The sequence below is a fragment of the Aythya fuligula genome, chromosome 2 (genome assembly GCF_009819795.1).
Source record: "Aythya fuligula isolate bAytFul2 chromosome 2, bAytFul2.pri, whole genome shotgun sequence".
In the NCBI taxonomy this organism is placed as follows: Eukaryota; Metazoa; Chordata; class Aves; order Anseriformes; family Anatidae; genus Aythya; species Aythya fuligula.
Genome location: NC_045560.1, coordinates 118,986,147 through 119,007,044, shown reverse-complemented (window position 1 = coordinate 119,007,044; position 20,898 = coordinate 118,986,147). Strand labels below are relative to the sequence as shown.

At 37.7% G+C, this 20,898-nt stretch overlaps 1 protein-coding gene across 1 annotated transcript in view; it reads right to left on the bottom strand.

Annotated features, from left to right (window-relative positions):
- The window catches only part of RP1 (RP1 axonemal microtubule associated), a 189,763-nt gene that overhangs the window by 136,884 nt on the left and 31,981 nt on the right, over nt 1–20,898 (bottom strand). Inside the window, exons 12-18 of the mRNA XM_032182911.1 lie at nt 20,587–20,702; nt 15,581–15,742; nt 14,733–14,945; nt 12,622–12,799; nt 10,770–10,901; nt 4,685–4,887; nt 1,376–1,465 (exon numbers count right to left, since the gene is read on the bottom strand). Coding sequence (XP_032038802.1) covers nt 1,376–1,465; nt 4,685–4,887; nt 10,770–10,901; nt 12,622–12,799; nt 14,733–14,945; nt 15,581–15,742; nt 20,587–20,702 — 1,094 coding nt within the window. The remainder of the gene's footprint in view (nt 1–1,375; nt 1,466–4,684; nt 4,888–10,769; nt 10,902–12,621; nt 12,800–14,732; nt 14,946–15,580; nt 15,743–20,586; nt 20,703–20,898) is intronic.

Sequence of the window (20,898 nt, the reverse complement as noted above, 5' to 3'; positions counted from 1 at the left end):
AGTCTCTTTTTCTTTTATAGCAGCAGGTTTTTTTTGGTCTTGAATTATAATAGTGTGTACTACAGTTTTTCCACAAGCCTTCACAAACAAAAGGAAATCAGTAGCATAAAATTGTCACTCTGCAGTTCTGTTTGAATGTGGACATAGCACGCATAAGATTTGTGAACAAAATTATGAAAATATGTATTTACATTCAGAATCTAATACTTAAGAAATTGGGACGATATATACCTTTATCTCACTTTTCCACTAAAATATTATTTTAAGTAAAATGAACACTTCTTTTAGCACCAAAACATGTATTTATTCTAACATGAAATACTTTTGCAGCAGTGATTCTTAATCTGTAATATTTATTGGCAGAGCTCCCCCTGCTGATTCGTAACAATAGCAAATATTAACTGCTTTGTCAGAACACACAGCTTTCAACATAATTTGCTTCTTCCTGTGAAAAGAAATACTTGAAATCCCAGGGTTACCCTTTGAAATTTGGACTAAGATGTTAAAGAAATATTCTGTAACCACCGGGATGGAAAGCAGGATTCCTGCAGCCATTTGAGCAACAGAAATATTTATATTTTTATATTTACATTCAGTTTTGGTACAGTTAAAGTTAAGGGTTTTCAGTAGATGTCAAAATCTGTTATTACTCTGTAATTCTGGTTGTCTAAATTGGACTTAAATTGGACTGAGAGTATGTCTTACAGATTCAAAATAAGAAACAGGAGACAAATACTTGTCTGTAATTATGAAAGAAATTATGCATGGATGTCAGTGTTAGGGAGAATTTAGAATGAATTTAATCTGGCAAATATACCTGAATATTACGAGAAAAAATAGAGTTAAAACAGAAGCAGAAAAGAATAAATAATTCTAAGATAAAAAGATGAGCTTTTTTTTTTTTTTCTCCCCCTGAAAATTGTCATAATTATGAGCTATGTTTGGGCCAGTTGGAACCAGCCTACTCTTCAACAAACTTTCTTCACTCTTTGTATGCAGTTGTCATGGAATAATTGCTTCTCCATCATTTTCAATTTTTCATAGCTTGAATTTATAGTTAGAATCTCCCTAGCAAACACTGAGGAATACAGGTGAGCTTTTACAAAGCAAAACTTCATAGAAGCCATCAATACACTAAAATTTACATCTACAAGCTCCAGAAGTTAAGAATAATTTCAAAAAAAAGTTCAGAAATTCAGTTCAGTCAACTGACTGTATTAATAGTTTTGTCATCCTAGCAGCCTATGACAAAGCAATAAGCATGTATCACAATCAGCATTTTTTGATTCATGGAGCTAAAGATTCATGAAAACATAGGATTTTAGTTCCTATAAAAATTGATAAAGCAAAAAAGAATTTATCATAAAAATCTTACGCTTTGTAAGTTCCACTCTGACTGCTCATTCTGTAATTCATCGAGTTCAATTCTTATCTTGTAGATATTCCCAATGCTTTTTAGTTTAACCTGAAATAAAACCAGAATAATCCAACATATGACTATACAAAAATTATATATAACATAGTTTAAGTTTGTGTTGTAGAGGCTGCATGGTGATTAAGGAAAGCCATACCTTGAAAAACAGCACTGTATCAAATTAATGATTAAGAGATATTTCAGTCTCCTACACACATGAAAAAGAAGCATCCCAATGGCAAGCATGTGCCTAGGTATTCTGTGCCTAAAACTTACAGCTGTGAATCTTGGGGAAAAAAAAAAATCCTGTATTTTCTATCATCACATGTGAAATGACTCAAAAATCCATCCCTCATTATGCACAAAAAAAAACCATTTGCCCTGTATTTTCACATTTTGCCATGCCTTCAATTTGGCCCATTTCCACCACCCCAAAAAAAAAAAAAAAAAAAAAAAAAAAAAGGACATAGTCCAGGAAAGAGAGAGCTTGCAATTTGTCTAAGCAGATTTCTATCTGAGCTCTAGTTTGACCAGATTTCCAGATTTTAGCCTAATGAAACCAAGATATTTGCAGGGAAAATGATTTGGCAGATAATTAAACTCTTCAAAGTTTGATGATTTAAAAAAGTTGGTAAGAGCCATTCATGAGAGAATAAATGTGAAAGTAAATCATTACGCTACAGGCCACAAATTTTTCATAATGTAGCACAGCAACATGATCATAAATCCTGGTATGTGAAAGTAAGGGATAAAAAGCTTTTGGTGCCTTTGAAGAACACATTCTCAAAAGCTAGCAGAACATCTGCAAAATTTGGAAAGTCACTATTTTTGCTTTTTGAGTCTATATGATTTGCAGTCATGTGCACTTTCTTTGCACTTTCAAAGTCCATTGTAGTGCTCTTACTTATGAGATCTACTCCATGAAGACTTGTTCTACTGCACTTATCTGGGGTTTATTTGAAATCTAACCATTACTTAAATTGAACACAAGTTTTTAGGTCATTTGTAATGAACATCTAGAAAAGAAAAAGTAAAAGCATTATCATATTATCTTCAAATAATAATTCTATTAATAAAAGCTTGGTAACAGCCTATTCCATTCCATTGTTTATATGCAAAGAAGCTATTTACGCTGTTCCAATGGATTAGGAAAATTGCTTTGTTCTGTGGAGTTGGATTCTCATATCCTTGCTCATGTTCCTTAATATTTCTCTATATGTGTAGAATTATTAACTGGGTAACTGGGAGACTTTTGCATTAGACAAGTAATAAAGTGAAGGCATTTGTACAGCTTGACTGAAAAACCCTACTACTGTTGTCGTTTCCCACATCTCACAAACAAACTAGCCCCCTTCTCAAGTAATGCGAGATACCATCTCCTTCACGGAGCTTTTGTTCACTGAATATACATTACTGTCATGTGTTCTTATTCTAATGAATCCTTCTTTAGACTATTTGGTTAACAGTTATATATTCATTTCAAATATCAATAAAAAACATAAATGCATTGGGCTTGGTCAAATTGCAAAGTGACTTCTGCCTAAAACAAGCAGAGATTTCCCAGGAGAAAAAAACCTTATATCCTTCTTGACTTTCGCACATGCACAGTCTTAAAAAGGATCAAACAGGCAGTGACTACTCATATGGGTAAAGTGAGAGAGGGAAGGCCTCATATGAAGGGTTTTCACTTCTTAAAATAGTTCTGCTTGAATTTTTCATAGTTGTGCATACTGCTGGTAAAGTAAAAGGTTAAAGAAAACTGACTCCAAATTGTCCAACTACCACAAGCTCTTGGTAGCTGTCAAGTTCCAACAACTGCTGGCCAGAGCTACAATTGAGCTGATTACTTACATAATAAAATTTACTATCTTTTGATCTAGAAAACATCAGTGAAAATATATACAGCTCAAGGATGCAAATAGTAAAAATGTAATTCTTTAAAAGTATTGCATTCCTATCTGCATTTCCAGAATTATGCTTAACAAGTACAGGATAAAGTTCAAAGGAAAAGGGGGGGGGGAGGGAGATGACATTTACTCTTCATTTTTTTGTGTTTTTTTTTTTTTTTTTTTTTTTTTTTGAGACTAAAGATTGAAAAGCACTTTGGTGCCATTTGCTGTTTCATGCCTGAACACAACAGTGTCAGTGTAATGCAAAAAATTACAGTAGGAGCCCCAGGTGCTGTTAAGAAGTTTCTGCTGTCTCACAAGATCATTATCTGGAGCACACAGCTATAATGTGCAATGTCTATTTCAGAGAAGAGAAACTGGTTCATCTCTTAAAAATGTATGGATTAACATTGTAAACATGCTATTACCCAATGCTTCTCATGAATAATTCACTAATTAAGAGAACAGGATTCCCCATGGATCATAATATATAGCTCACATGCTTTAAAAATGAACATTACAGTCAGTTAGCTTCCCGTCTATGCCCTATTCATAGAGATTGTTATTAATATTGACAGTAAAGTTTTTGATTTGTGCCAAGATTGCATTAGAAGAGTGCAGAAAAAAATTTACACAAAACATGAAAAGTATAATGTCTTAACTTATACTTTTAAGTGAAACAGACACTTCACTGTTAACTGAAGACAGTGATGTGTCACATGCCTCTCAGACAGAAAGATTTAAACAAAACAGAAATTTTAGCCCCGGTGTTAATTTCTTCTCAGCATATCTAGAAATAATCTTCCTATTAAAATAGAGGTGGGATTATTCTTAAACAATAGCAAAAGTTTTTTTTTAATAACACGATAACAGGTAGTTTATTGGTCTCTCAGTAATTTGATTGGTAAATCTTCTAGTATTCCAGCTATTTATAATACAGTGGCTGAAAAATGGCTCAGTTATCTTCCTTAACTGAACTAGCTCCACGATATCCATTTTATAGTATGCTTTGAAAACTGTACACAAGAACATTTCATTACTAAAGATAACTAAATGATACATAAGCCTTACATCACATATGATTTGTTTAAGAGTGGATAGTTTCTAAAGCTACTTTCAAATCAATGGCCTTAGAGAAATCAATTTACTCCTGCCATTGTCCTGTTCTGATTACTGTATCTGGTAGAGGGAGTTAAAAAAAAATAATATTTCTTTCAGTGCTAACTATATGCACCAAGCTGATTCAATGCAGAACTCACAAAGATTAGATAGAGATTTATTTTATGCAGTAAACATAACTGAAAAACACTTCTTTTCACATGACAGAATAGGCTTTGGGAAGGTACACAATAAAATAATGTTCTTAGCCTTCATTAGCTACCTGAAATTCATCCTCCTGCCTGGGAAGAAACAGCTGCTTTCTGTTGTCCTTGCCAAGAGTTATTGGTCCAAATACTCCTCTGTCTCCATATATCCAGAGAGTGACATTTACTTGAGTTCCTGCATTTCCTGTCAGCACTGACACTTTCCATTCATCAGCTGAAGGAGGGGGACACTCACCACCTTGGGGATTTCTCATTTCCTCTGTGAAATACAAAACATTAGTGGGAGATGAAAATCGACATGAAACTGCCAGTCACTGTTGTAACTTCAGCTCATAAGGAGACCATAAAAGAGAGGGGATTGTATTTTTTCATCGCAAGTGAGATTGTCTGAAAAGGTTGATTTATTTTTCTTGACTACACCAAAATGTACTGATTGGGTAAGGTATTCAACTGGAAAAGAACGTCTCCCTCATCCTATTCTTTATACGTATTCTGGTTTAAAGTAAAGATATTGTAGTGTAGAATTATGGCCATTAGATTGACATTTCTGGTTTCTTACATTTAGAAATGAGTAGAATTATGTGCAAATGTTCTTCCAATGTCTTGTGTTGGGACATTATTAACAGAAACATGTCCAGAAGTAGGGACAATTTTAATTTCAGATTAAAAAAAAAAAAGGTTTAGGAAATTAACTTTCTTCAAGTTAAGTATTAACTTATACTGCGCTTTTTTTGAGTACTTTACAGTATTATCGTTGCCTGTACACTTAAGTATACAGTGCATAAATGAAACAGCAGTGCAGTACCACTTTATTAGCAAAATTCATAGCTTTAATGACTGAGCAAATATAATTTCAGGAAACATATATTTAATTTGAGAATAGCACCTGGTGATCTTTCATATACCCTTGAGATTAAAAAAAAAAAAAAAAATTTATTTGCAGGGATGTCAAATGACACCACTGAAATATGAAAAAGTAGACTCTCGTGGGGTGAAGGAAATTAATTTTGAGTATTTTAGTCACAGTGGAGTTTGCAAACATCAGATACCTGGAACAATAATTTTCAGTAATGGCACCACTATAAAATCACCTCTACACACTCCAGGAAGTCTTCTGCAAAACAGGGAGTTCTTGCCCTCCAATACTTATGATCTGTTCTGACACAAGAGATAGACTTAAGCCCTGAGTTTGAAAAGATGAACCAACACTTGCATATATACTGTGTCCTGCAAGGATTCCTGAACAGTTCTTCATTTGGCCTTTTCATATGGCTACACTCTTTGCTAACTATAATAGATGATAATAATATATAGTAATACATACAGTTAATATGTTAACTATAATCTGCACTGCAGATTAATTTTCTTCTGTATCCCAAAACTCATTCCTCGTCTGTTAAGGGGCTTTCTATGAACCAAGCTTTTGAGGCCAGAGGCTCTAAATGTATAAATTCACTTAGGATACTGTGGGATTCATAAAAAGCCACTGATTCTGATTTGTTGAAGAATTCCCAGTGCATCACTATGCATGTTGCTGCTTCACTACATATCACAGAATCACAGAATTTTCTAGGTTGGAAGAGACCTCAAGATCATCGAGTCCAACCTCTGACCTAACGCTAACAGTCCCCACTAAACCATTTCCCTAAGCTCTACATCTAAACGTCTTTTGAAGACTTCCAGGGATGGTGACTCCACCACTTCCCTGGGCAGCCTGTTCCAGTGCCTCACAACCCTTTCAGTGAAGAAGTTCTTCCTAACATCTAACCTAAAACTCCCCTGGCTCAACTTAAGCCCATTCCCCCTCGTCCTGTCACCAGGCACGTGGGAGAACAGGCCAACCCCCACCTCGCTACAGCCTCCCTTGAGGTACCCATAGAGAGCGATAAGGTCACCCCTGAGCCTCCTCTTCTCCAGGCTGAACAAGCCCAGCTCCCTCAGCCGCTCCTCGTAGGACTTGTTCTCCAGGCCCCTCACCAGCTTCGTCGCCCTTCTCTGAACCCGCTCAAGCATCTCCATGTCCTTCTTGTAGCGAGGGGCCCAAAACTGAACACAGTACTCGAGGTACGGCCTCACCAGAGCTGAGTACAGGGGGACGATCACCTCCCTAGCCCTGCTGGTCACGCTGTTCCTGATACAAGCCAGGATGCCGTTGGCCTTCTTGGCCACCTGAGCACACTGCTGGCTCATATTCAGCCGACTATCCACCATCACTCCCAGGTCCTTCTCTGCCTGGCAGCTCTCCAACCATTCCTCTCCCAGCCTATAGCTCTGCTTGGGGTTATTGCGCCCCAGGTGCAGGACCCGGCACTTGGCCTTGTTAAACTTCATGCAGTTGACCTCAGCCCATCGGTGCAGCCTATCCAGATCCTCCTGCAGAGCCTTCCTACCCTCAAGCAGATCGACACACGCACCTAACTTGGTGTCATCTGCGAACTTACTGAGGGTGCACTCGATGCCCTCGTCCAGATCATCGATGAAGATATTAAAGAGGACCGGCCCCAGCACCGAGCCCTGGGGGACGCCACTAGTGACTGGCCTCCAACTGGACTTGGCTCCATTCACCACGACTCTTTGGGCCCGGCTATCCAGCCAGTTTCTAACCCAACGATATTTTGTTTTTTGTTTTTTTTTATTTGCTTGATTAAAATGCTGTACTGGCTCTGGCTGTTTTTCATTCGTTTGTTTGTTTTTCCTGAGATAAAGACAGTTTAATAAGTGAAGGAAAAAAATCTAACACAAAAGATAAGTGACACAAAAGCAGTCACTCACCACTAGTGCACCTATACTCAGTCAGTCCCCAAGGAACAGCTATTTTGGAAAAAAAAAATCCTCCTGAGTAGCTGAGAATATTTGAACTTTATTTGTTATGAACTATCCCTTTGGTCAGTTCAGGTCAGCTGTCCTGGATGTGTCCTCTCCCAGCCTCTTACTCACACTTAGCCTGCTTGGTGGGGAAGAGTGAGAAACAGTGGAGGCTTCAGTGCTGTGCAAGCATTGCTTGGAAATATATAAAGCATTGATGTGTTATCAACACTGATAACATCAGTCTGAAACACAGAAAATAGAGCCCATCCCAGCAAAACTCACTGCAAATACTAAACAAAATAAAGCAATGCCTACGGTAGAGATCTGTAAAATTCACTGGACTGTACTTTGTTATTTACAATAAAACAAAAGTGTGAAGACAAAACGGAAAGCCAATTTGAATCCTTGGGACTTGCTTCTTACAAAACTTTTATGAACAACAGATTCTACATCTTCATGGCACCTGGATTTCAGTAACTGAAGAAACAACAGAAGCAAACTAGTTGCTTTGGTACAATAAATATTTTTGAGAAATTGACTATTTAGCATTCTTCAAGAAACACTACTTTCTGTAACTTGAGTTTCCTAGTTCCTAACCTGTAACTCAGAAGCTAAATTTCCTTTCAGCTACCTGTCACCACATCCTACTCTTCAGGTGTAAGTTGTGACCCACAGGTATTTCCCAGAAAACATGAAAAGTCTCATGAAATACACAGGCAGTCAAGAAGGATAAGGAATCCCAGGCTGCTTTGTATACTAAATACAAATGTTCTATACTTGGGCTACTGCTATCCAAAGCACCTACTGCAAGCACAAACTATGACTTCCTGAAAACAATTATAATGCATGAACAATCCACAAACTTGGGATGTTTTTTTTGCATTGTAATTTACTGGCACTCACACAAATGGAAATCAGTCACATTGATTTGCTAGAGGCTAAAAATATTCCAATCTGAAAAGAGGATTTGATGGTTACTCTGGATTAGTTATGGGATTTTATACACTTCATGGCACTGTGATATAATTCCACTGCAACAAAAATTCATTCTGATAGCCCTTCATGAGAATGTTGGAGAAGTCACAATCCTTCCCACAGTTTCATAAAAATTGCATTGTTGTTTAATTTACTTATCCCAAATCTCAAACAAAATGAGAGTGATTTGGTCCCAAAATACCATATGATTGAGAGATGCTTTTGAAATAAAGCATCAGAAAAATGAGTTTCTAGAGCAGAGGCTTATGTATTGATGTATTTTATTACACTCTTGTGTATCATCATTTCCAATGTAAACCTAATGGAAATGATGATTAGACTTTATTTGTGTCTTATTTATCTTTGTAAATAAAATGTGTTAAAATTAATAGTAACTAAAGTATTCCAGACATATGGGAAAGGAGCATGCAGGGTATAGAAATCACTCCTCAGAGATACTATTTGTTAATGTCAAACCACGAAGTTGTTCTCAATGTCACAGGCTGTGTTTACCTCGTAGAAGCTGATGACATCTCTCTCCTTACTTTGACTAGCATACGCACCCTCATGTTTCACTACTGAAATTTAAGCATGACTTCAGAAACAAAAGGAAAAAGCAAAGGGGAATTCCCCAATACCAAGCCATTTGGGAAATCTTGTAAGGTCCTTGCTTGCTCACTGGTTTATACAGAACATGATACAAGTCTATATTGTCAGTAGGGCTGTTGATTTTGGCTTGATTTTGAGCATGATAGCAGAAGATTTAAAAATATTTGAGTTCAGTTTTTCATGTCATCCACTTCATCTCCTACATTCCTAGCCTTTCTGTGATCTTCTAATCACATATATATTCTTTCCCTTCTGACTTGGGCAGTACATTAGATTAGTCTGGTGTCTATGATGTGGTCCCACTTCATTTTAGCTGACATGTTTCTGACTGTCACTCTAATCCTCTGTTCTGTGAGCTATTAAGCGGATGATGGTATGTCCCAGCATTTTTGTAGGGTAGAAGTGTCTTGAGGAACAGAGAACTGACATTGCAACAGTAGAAGTCGACACTGCTGTGGCACAGTTTTCTGTTTAATTAATCCTAAACCAGTGATTATTTGTGAAAACAGCAACCAAGAAATAGCTGTTAGCTAGCAAATGCTGTTGTCATAAAGATGGCCTGGTCAGCATAACAGCTAATCTATCTTGAGTTTGAATATTGTCTACCACTGGATTGCATACTAACTACAAACCTCACCCTTTTCTGGATGTCACTTCTATAAAAAAAGCAAATGAGTATTTAATGAATATCAATTTAAAAACTGAAGGCGCACCCCAAACATCAGAAGTCAGCTAACCTTTAAAGCATTCTTAGTAAAAATATCTTACAAAATCTGAGCATTTTCTTTGAAAGGCAGGGTGACTGATATTTCTATTAATTTTGCATGAGCAGAGTCCACATGTATGAGTGTCAGAAATACTTCTAAAAAAAGTGCTATAGACTTTACCTAACCAATTTTATGGTAGATATTTCTTCTTTGTATCTGACCCTAACATCCTATTTCTTTGATAACAGGTTTTACGGTTTGTGAATTTGTTGCCATGAGTTTTAAATTCAGCATATCAAATTACATGCTGACAACCCACAACATTTTGGGAAGGCTTTGTTACACAATTATACCGCATGAGGTCTGATAGATTGGAAGCTGAAATTATCTGTTTTAAGCTAAGATTAGAAATAACTTTGTCAGAAATAATTAACAGTAAGTGTTAAAAATCCTTACCTATACTTTGAATACGAGCAGAATGTTTTGTTTCAACTCAATTTATTTAAAATTCTTCCCAGTATTATATCCTATGAATAATTATTCCATACTTGGTGTCTGGTTCACATTGACAATCTCACCAGATACAGTTTGAAATAACAGTCTGAACATTCTTTAAGTATTCTTAACTTCCTTAACATATATATAAAGCTAGCATGAAGCTCACCAAAACCTTACTCTTTCCCCCAGTGAATTATAAAGCAGAAAATGTAAGTGAGAGAAATATTCTATTGCTTTCAGTGAGGTTTGGATCGGGCTCTTTATGATATCAGCCTCTTAATTTCCACGGAAATAGTCCTTATGATAGATAATTATGAATTTGAAAAACAGTAATGCGTAAATACTCAACAATTACATGCTGATTGTTACCTAACCAATGAACCACATTCCAATGCACTTTAGAAAAACAGTAACTGGTAGTGTGTTCATATTGTATGTATGCATAAGTCAACAGTCTAGAAAAACTGAGATAAGTAACTGCAAACACACACAGGACAACATACTAAAGTGTTGTATCAGAACTAGTTTGTTAACTATTGCTTACTTGAGGGTGGAAAAGTTGAGGGGGTTTGAGATATTTGCTTCTGGGCTTTTACTGGTTGGCGTTCAGATTCTCTGAAGCCTTTCTTTTCTTGATTGGGTGCAGCAGATGTTCCCATAGGCTTTTCCCGGCCAACTGAAACAATCAAATGTAAATTCTGTCACTAGCTACAAATCATTTGCTTTTTTATGCTCAGAAGCTTCCCACATTTTCAGTGACAAACAGTAATAATAGATCTCTCAATTGTTCAACACAATAGACACCAAAGTCTTTTCTCTGTATTGTGCAGAGCCACTAGTAATAGGCTTTTGTTATTAGCAGCATGCTGCAAAAAGTAGAAAAAATATGATGTACCAATTCATTTACTGCTTTGAAAATCTAAGTAGCAATTTAACATAGATATATGAATGAAATGACCTGCTCAAATGTAGTTTTCCACAAGATCAGCTTCTCCATTCCCCCAATATTTCCTTTCTTAAGAGTAGGAATGCTGAAATAAAGACTGCTAGAGGCCATTTCTGATAATATGAAATAGCAAACAGACAAATCTTGGTTGCTCTAATAGAAAATATTAGCTCCTGCTGCCTTCCTTTTACTGAGTAACAAGGATTTGGAAGAATTCATGCCTGTAACAAAGTAACAGTTAGCTTTATTTTAATAGCATCAGTAAGCCCTGCTTTGTTGAGAATTTCCATTGAAAACCTGCTCTTCCAAAAAGGTAACAAAGAAAAACCCTTTCCTTTTGTCTACAAGGACACAGTGACTGAAATATTCTTGTCACCTTGCAGCAAGTAGGGACTGAATGGTAAGGATGCCATTACAGTGACTTTGATAATGCTTCTTTATATCTTGGTGACAAAATACATAAAACAGAATTAGTAATAAGACAGGTTGTATGTTACTTTCTTTTTGCTGATCAAAGCATTCAAGATAAACCCATTCTGCTTGTGCCTGGCAAAAGTCTGAAAGAATTCTGAATTTTGAATTGATGACCAGTTTAACAGTTTCATTAGATGTTTAATTTCTTGATCTCTGTGGCTTTGTCCACCAGATAAACATATAAAATAAACAAACAAATAAAGATAGCATTTCCACCATTTTCTACAGTTATAATCCCAGCCAGCTGGCTATGAATTGTTCACCAAATTAAACGCATTTTTCTCCTAAAAGAAATGAGACAGAAAGTGATCCAGAGTGTGATAGGGCTCTTTTCTGAGCCCTAGCTAGTGAAGTAGAAGAGGTCAGTCTAGTAAGCAAGCCTTTTGCCTGCAAATAGCTCTCAGATCTGACTATGAGATAAAAGAATCACATAATCAATATACTAGTTGGGGATAGTACATGTATTAGCACCATTAAAGAAGAAACTATACTGAACACTGCCAAGTGTACCCTACTTGTTTAGGGCACAAGGGCATTTTGTAAGTCTACATAACGCATTTTGTAAGTCTTCTGTTTCCCTATATAAATGGGAAAGAGTTATATAACCGACAGCAAGACAGTATTTCCCAGACTTCCATAAACTTTGGCCAGAATGGGGAATAGACCCAGGAAGTCAAACCCATTTCTATCTTGTCACTTGTTTCTATTCTCACACTCAAAAGATTATTTGTTCAGTAAAAAAAAAAAAAAAAAAAATAGATTTCTTCTGCATCACTTACTGCTATAAAATGAAAGAAACTAAGCAAAATTAACTAGCTACATAGGAGAAAATGTGTAAAACAGACTTTTCATCTTTAAAATTACTAAAACACAACAAGGAAAATAGTCTAAATAATCTTTTATGCTTTTGCATTGAATTTTGTTGGTCAGAAACAGTAGCCACTAAGTAAAGCTAGAATATGAAGAAACCACATACATTTGATGACCTGTGGGTAGAAAAAAATGTTGTTCTCTCCGATGTTAATGACTGGTTTAGTCTGACCATCTGGTAGGAGACCAACATATATCCCTTTATTTCGCACTGATTCTAGACTTACAGATCCAGCTTCCAAATTTTTCTCAATTTTAAAATGACAGTATTCATCACCCGTGCCCTAAGAAATTGAAAAACAGAAACATGAATTCAATAATTACATTGATATATATAGGCAAACTGGATGTTTCTTAAGACTTGAATATTACTATCTTCTAATGACAATTCAGATTAAGTTTAGGTACTTCATCATGTGCTGCACTATTACACACACACACACACCCTGCATCTTGGCTCTGTTTAGTCCTTTGTGAACAAAAAGACCAAGCAATTAATTCAAGTAAGTGAAAGATCACATAAGAAAGTACTCTAAATCATGTTAGGATTTAGGCAAAGTCTAGGATATATTCAAAGGAATTTCCCACTTAACCAGCTTTTAGAGGGTTAGGGAGTCTGAAAATATCCATTTCAGAAAAAAGAAGATGTGTGTATGAATTTATACATAGTGCAGATTTGCTAATCCTACATGACAAAACAACATTTATCAAATATATTTTTCTTCTTTTCACAAAATACTACTACCACTCACTCTTAACATTTTTTTCTGCATTTTATAGCATTTACATTAATTTCAAAGCCTTAGTCAATCAAAACCTCAGATTTCTCCAAGGATCAGGCCCTTAACAATGATAAGTGGGTATGTTTGTGGATTTAAAAGTACTGTGTACACAAACACAGCTATCACTGTAACAGGGGCTAAAGCACTATGATTCAACTAATCTTCAGAATATGAAAACTTTACTGGACAATAACCAGAAACAGACTTTAAAATTCCAGTTTAATGTGTCTCAGAGAGAACATTCTCTCTCATATATTACAATTTTAACTTCAAAATAAAACTTCAAACTGCTAGAGAGAAACCTGTAGGCTGTACATGAAAAACTCCTCTTCATCCATTGGTGAGGACACTGCTAAAAATGTACAATATTCAGAAAGCTTATATCCAAAATGTGGATCAAATATTCTGATCTCTAATTGGAGTATATTTGATTCAATGGCAAAATTCTCATGGATCTCAGACCTGAGTAAGGACACGGCTCTATTTCATACTCACTTGGGTTAAACTTCCAAATAAAAATCATGAGTAATTTTGAGAATTTTCACTAATTTTAACAGAACCACATTGCAAAAAGTTAGCTCTACATGAAGTTGTTTAAATCTTAATTACTCATTAGTTTTTTTTATTTGTTTTTTTAAATCATCAATTTATTTAGATTAAATACCTGTTTAAGCCCCTCAACATGTTTATATTCTGTCACATTCAAAACAATTATATCAGTTCTTATCAGCAAACTGACACAAAAACTGACACAGTAAATACCAAGTCTAATGAGAAAATAATATGTTCCTCTCTCTGTTTTTGTTTTCTCCCCTCTCAAGTGTAAATATGCATTAGCTAAAGTCCTGTTACATGGAAAATATTATTAGTCCAAGAATTAGAATATTTTAGCCATCCTCCACACCCAGTTCTATTCCTCCATATACAGGCTACTTATAAATTGTGAGGCATTTCAAGAAAAAAATCTGCATTGCTGGTTGGTAAAATAATAATTAAGAAACAGACAAAAAAAAAAAAAAAAAACAGGTTCTTAATTTCAAACAAAATAGAATCATTCAGTTAAAGTTAGGATGCCAATATCACTCCAACGTCTTCTAAAACAAACTCCCACCAGTATAATTAGTTTAAAATAATGAAATTAATACAACAGAATCTTGACAGAGTCATCAGCTATCAAGCAACAAATAAATTTTAACTACATACACATTCTCAGTATTTTAAAATACAATCATATTTTCACAACTAAGTGCAAAAGGGACCTGATAGCTTTTATTGCTATATTTTTCTGTCTTTCCTTGGAAAATGAAGGGAAAGATCTGAAAAATCTTAAATCTAAACAATGCTTCCACCACATTTTTATCCAAGCAATTAAAAAATATTAACATTAACAATCTAATCAGATCATCTGCAGAGGGTAATACAAAGAACTGCTTACTGTTCCATTACACTGGCCATCTTTGATCTTCAGGTACATTTTTGGGTTTTTCACACTCTCAAACATGCAGACTCCAGAGCCGATTTTATGCACTTTCCAGTAGGATTCCTGCTGCTGCTGACCTGTTCCACTGCAGCTCCCATCAGGTCTGAGGGACAGAGCCTGGCAGAGACTTGTGTTGAGCAGAATGATAGCACCATGATGAAACACACCCTTCAGATGAGAGATAAGAAGCCCTTTGTCAATAGCACAGCTTTTCTCCACGTTTATCTTTGATATTGATACTATTCACAGAGGTTATTTTAAGCACTTTTTCATGTATTCCCATGTATAAAACATAAGTGAATGTCCAAAGTAATTCAAACATACATCCAGCCTTTGTATACTTGCTGCATTCTGTGCAGACACCAACTTGAACAGTGGAAACCTTTCGCTGCTCTGCAGCTTCCCTGCTTTTTGTTGTTCAGAAGCACAGCATAACGTTCAGAGCACAATTAGTTTGGCAAGCTAAGGAACTTGTTCTCTTTTTAAACTAAGTAATTTCCCATGCAAGCCCTCCTGTATGTACCTACCTTCCTACTTTTAGAAGGTTTGCTAAACATTTTGGAGTGACATCGTTTCTTTCTCTGATGCAGCCCACACTATTTACATATACCAGCTACAGCATCGTCATCACTTGCCCCACGAGAGCTGTAAAGGAAAACTTCAAGTGACGCCTGGTAAACTGTTGCTTAGCTCCACCTGGTGGGCTCTTTCAGCCTGCAATCCTCAAATCTGATTAGACGTGATCTACTTTTGTAACAGTAAATTGTAGAAAAGGTCTTCTTAATTTCTCTCCCCCACCTTACCTTGACATGCACAACAAATTCTCTGGACAGTCCAGCATATCCTGTTGTTTCATCAGCTACTTTGCCTTGAAGATTGAACGTAACCGTGTGACCTGGGTTCCTGGCTGACTCAAGAATGGCAGAACCATTTGGTTGAAGGTGAACACGGAGCTCACAGCAAGTCTTGTCTTTGCTCTAACATAAAAAAGTAGGAATAATGATTTATATGAACTATTAAACATGGTAAAATCCAAAACAGAGAGGATCATGATATAGTTTCTGTATATTTCGAGTTTCCACAATACTACTAGTCTAGTCTTAAAATATCTTCCTATTTTCCAGATTCACAGTCCTAATACTGAAGTCCTAAAATTGTGGACTCTGTTGCATTTCAAATCATGGAAACAGTTCACCTTAAAATGACACAAATCTGAGACTAACATGAAAGATACCTGGATACCGAGTCAGAGTCACAGCCAACAGACTTGGCAAAGATGGATGGAATGTAACACTGACAGGAAATGAACTAGTTTAACTATCTGCTACCCTCATTTGCAGGATGGTTCCAAATAGTGTTTGTCCTCATCAGTCTATATTGATCTCACAGAAAACAGTTAAAGAAATAAGATTTATATGAAAGAGAGAAGCAACACACGTATCCATGCTTATCTTTTCAGATTTGCAGACTGTGATCCCAGTCTGGATGAAAGATACAATATACAGAATATGTATTTAAATATTTTATCAATTCTAACACCATTCTTATTTTTGAATAAAACTAGGATTTTACTAAATGTAAAAATTCTAATAATCTGCCCAATAATTTCAAAGGCTTAGAATCATAGAATCATTCAGGTTGGAAAAGACCTCTAAGATCATCTTATCCAACCTTTAACCTAGCACTGACAAGTCCACCACTAAACCATGTTACTAAGTCCTATATCTACATATTTCTTGAAGACCTTCAGGAATATTGACTCAACCACTTCCCTGGGCAGACTTCCAATGCTGCACAACTCTTTCAGTAAAGAAATTCCTTCTAATATTCAAACTACCCTCCTTTTTCGCTGGTGCAACTTGAGGACATTTCCCCTCATCTTATCACTTGGTCCCCTTATCTTATCACTTGCTTACATAATCTCACATTTTTTCAAAAGTCAGAACAAATGAATTGAAAGTAGCCCTGTTGAGGTGAGGGACGTGATTGTCCCCCTCTGCTCTGCCCTTGTGAGACCCTGCCTGGACTACTGCGTTCAGCTCTGGGTCCCCCAACACAAGGACACAGACCTGTTGCAGAGGGTCCAGAGGAGGGCAAAAGGGATGATCAGAGGGCTGAAGCCACTCTCCTATGATGACAGGTTGAGAGAACTGGGGCTGTTCAACATTGAGAAGAGAAGGTTCCAGGGAGACCTCGTTGTGGCCTTAGAATTTTTAAAGGAGTCCTACGGAAAAGATGGGAAGAGACTCTTCCCATCAGAGAGTATAGTGATAGGACAAGTGGTAATAGCTTTAAGATGAAAGCGGGTAGATTTAGACTATACTCTAGGAAGAAATTCTTCACACAGAGGGTGGTGAGGCACTGGCACATGTTGCCCAGAGAAGCTGTGGATGTCCCATCCCTGAAAGTGTTCAAGACCAGGCTGAATGGGGCTTTGGGCAACCTCATGTGGTAGGAGGTGTCCCTGCCCATGGCAGGGGGGTTGGAACTAGGGGATCTTTAAAGATTCTATCCAACTCAAACCATTCTATTAATTGGTATTTTTAAGACTACAAATAATCAAACTTTCTAGAGAAAGTGTTCACTATCTTCTGAAGCTTCCTACTCAGAAAAACTTGTCTATCAGACTCAATCTACTGTCAAAAGTAAAGGAAAAAAAAATGATGTATTTTGGAAGTGGTTGTGAGCCAGCATACCAAAGTGTAATTAAAAGCATATTGTAAGGTCAACTTTGTATTGACATTTTGCTTTCTATTTTCCTATCATCATTCCAAGGACCTCAGAAGAGGTTTAAAACAACATTTCTCCCATTCTCTGAGAAGAGGAACATCTTGCACAACTAAAAACAAGAAAATGGAAATCTAGATTTTCAATAGGCTGCTCAAGCTCATAAAACATATCAGTAGCAAAGCAGAAAAGAGAAAGCTTGAATTTGTGTCTAATTAATACTCTCTTTGTAGTAAGACACACTGCAAATGTGACAGACTGCAAGGGGCTCCCTCTATCAGAATTACAGTAATGAATAGGGACACTAAAAAGTCCTGCAAGGAGGTCTGGCAGTTTGTCTGGCAGCTTGTCTGGCAGCCTGATGCCATTCCCACTGAGAAATCTAATTCTATGGAGAGTTCTCTATTCCCTCTAATGCTAACGCACATCATGGAAGAAAGGAATGGGACCAGCTTTGACTATGTGATTATTCCCTAAATAAATAAAGGGAAGAACTAGAAAAAGAGAAATAGCTTCTTCCCTCATCAGTAGAAGAGTTTAATCAGAAAGAACTAAATTCTACAGCTCAAAGTGCCTCCTTGCATACTGCAAGTGCTGAGAAAGAAAGGCAATAGTAAGAACATGAAGACAGAACAAACAAACCTGGACTATTTCAATTTGTTTATGACAGGCAGGTTATTTAGAAGAAGACAAAAAAGGTAAAATGACATTTTAAATCAACATCAGAACTGATACTTATATATAAAGAGGAGATATTAGGGTATTATATCAATTCCTAAATATTGCAAGTCAGGCAGGCGGGGCAGGAGGCCAGCGTGGCTGACCAGGAACATTCTAATGGAGATTAGGTGGAAACAGAGAGTGTTTCACTACTGGAAGGAGGGCCAGGTGTCATGGAAAGAATACAGGGATGCAGTTCGTGTTTGTAGGGAGAAAGTTCGTGTGGCCAAAGCACACCTAGAGTTGAAGCTGGCTGTGTCTGTGAGAGAAAATAAAAAGGGTTTTTTTAGATATGTGAATGGAAAAAGGAGAACTAAAGAATACATAGAGCCGCTCCTTGATAGGGAAGGTCTTCTCACAGACAATGACATAGGCAAAGCAGAGACGCTTAATGCCTTCTTTGCCTCTGTCTTCAATGCCGATGATGGGCTTCGGGACCCAGGGTGCCCTGAGCTGGAGGACCGGGACGGTGGGGATGACAAACTCCCAACTGACCCTGAACGTGTGCGGGATTTGCTACTCCACCTGGATCCCTACAAGTCCATGGGTCCGGGTGGGATTCATCCCTGGGTGCTGAAAGAGCTGGCGGACGTCATCGCGGAACCTCTCTCAATTATTTTTCAATGATCCTGGGAATTTGGAGAGGTCCCGGTAGACTGGAAGCTGGCAAATGTTGTGCCGATTTTCAAGAAGGGTCAGAAAGAAGACCCTAGCAATTACAGGCCTGTCAGTCTCACGTCAGTGCCTGGTAAAATCATGGAGAAGATGGTTCTCAAACTTATTGAGGCTCACCTGGGGGACAAAGCAGTCATTGGTCCCAGCCAGCATGGGTTTGTGAAGGGTAGATCCTGCCTAACTAATCTGATTTCCTTTTATGATAAGATCACCCATATGGTGGACCAAGGGAAACCAGCTGATGTGATTTTTTTGGACTTCAGCAAGGCTTTTGACACGGTTTCCCATAGGATCCTACTGGACAAAATGTCCACCATACAGCTAAATAAAAATATCATACGATGGGTGAGCAATTGGCTAACGGGCAGGGCCCAAAGGGTTATGGTAAATGGGGATGCGTCAGGCTGGCGGGCGGTCACCAGTGGGGTCCCTCAAGGCTCCATTTTAGGGCCGGTACTTTTCAATATTTTTATAAACGATCTGGATGTAGGAATAGAAGGTATTTTGAGCAAGTTTGCTGATGACACCAAACTTGGAGGAGTTGTGGACTCGAATGAGGGTGTAAAGGCCTTGCAGAGGGATCTGGATAGGTTGGAGAGCTGGGCGATCACCCACCGCATGAAGTTCAATAAGAGCAAGTGCCGGGTCCTGCTCCTGGGACGGGGAAACCCTGGCTGCACGTACAGACTGGGCGATGAGACGCTGGAGAGCAGCCTAGAAGAGAGGGATCTGGGGGTCGTGGTAGACAGAAAGTTGAATATGAGCCAGCAGTGTGCCCTGGCAGCCAGGAGGGCCAACCGTGTCCTGGGGTGCATCAAGCACGGCATCGCTAGTAGGTCAAGGGAGGTGATTGTCCCGCTCTACTCTGTGCTGGTGCGGCCTCACCTCGAGTACTGTGTGCAGTTCTGGGCACCACAGTATAAAAAGGACACGAAACTTTTGGAAAGTGTCCAGAGGAGGGCTACGAAGATGGTGAAAGGCCTGGAGGGGAAGACGTACGAAGAACGGCTGAGGTCACTGGGCCTGTTCAGCCTGGAGAAGAGGAGGCTGAGGGGAGACCTCATCACAGTCTACAACTTCCTCGTAAGGGGGTGTCAAGAGGCAGGAGACCTTTTCTCCATTAACACCAGTGACAGGACCCGCGGGAACAGGGTTAAGCTGAGGCAGGGGAAATTTAGGCTTGACGTCAGGAGGGGGTTCTTCACAGAGAGGGTGGTTGCACACTGGAACAGGCTCCCCAGGGAAGTGGTCACTGCACCGAGCCTGTCTGAATTTAAGAAGAGATTGGACTGTGCGCTTAGTCACATGGTCTGAACTTTTGGGTAGACCTGTACGGTGTCAAGAGTTGGACTTGATGATCCTTAAGGGTCCCTTCCAACTCAGGATATTCTATGATTCTATAATTCTATTCCACATACCCTGGCAGCATGGGACAAGCAGATATCAACTGCACTTTGGAACAGTCAGACATATCATTTATGCCATGAAAGAAGTCCATCCAAGAATAAAAAGAAAACTGAGAAAACAAAGCTCTACATTTAAATTTGTCTATCCATTTGTAATATCCTGGGTTCAGTTCTGCACTTCTTAGCTCATTTTCTGTCTGGAAGCATGATTGTGTTAGATTAAAAACAACATTATTTTTAATCAGACAATAAAATAGTATTACAAAGCAGAAATCAGTAACAGTATTTCCTACCTTTCCAGTTGCATAGCCATTAACAAGAGCAAGAGCAAGATGTGGTATCTGATGACTGCTGAATATATATATATTTCCCCTTTTGACAATTACATCAAAAAGACCTAAGAGTTAAATGAAAAAAAAATGATAGGAGTATGAAAGTATATTAATTCATACTTCTATTTAATTACATCAGTAATCTATCATTTTAAATTATATTATCTCAACAGCTTGACCTCTCTGATCAGTGAATTCCCCTCCTCATTCCTTTTGGAGAGGGTAGCTCGAGACAATTATCTAGTTCTCTGCCTTGAGGAA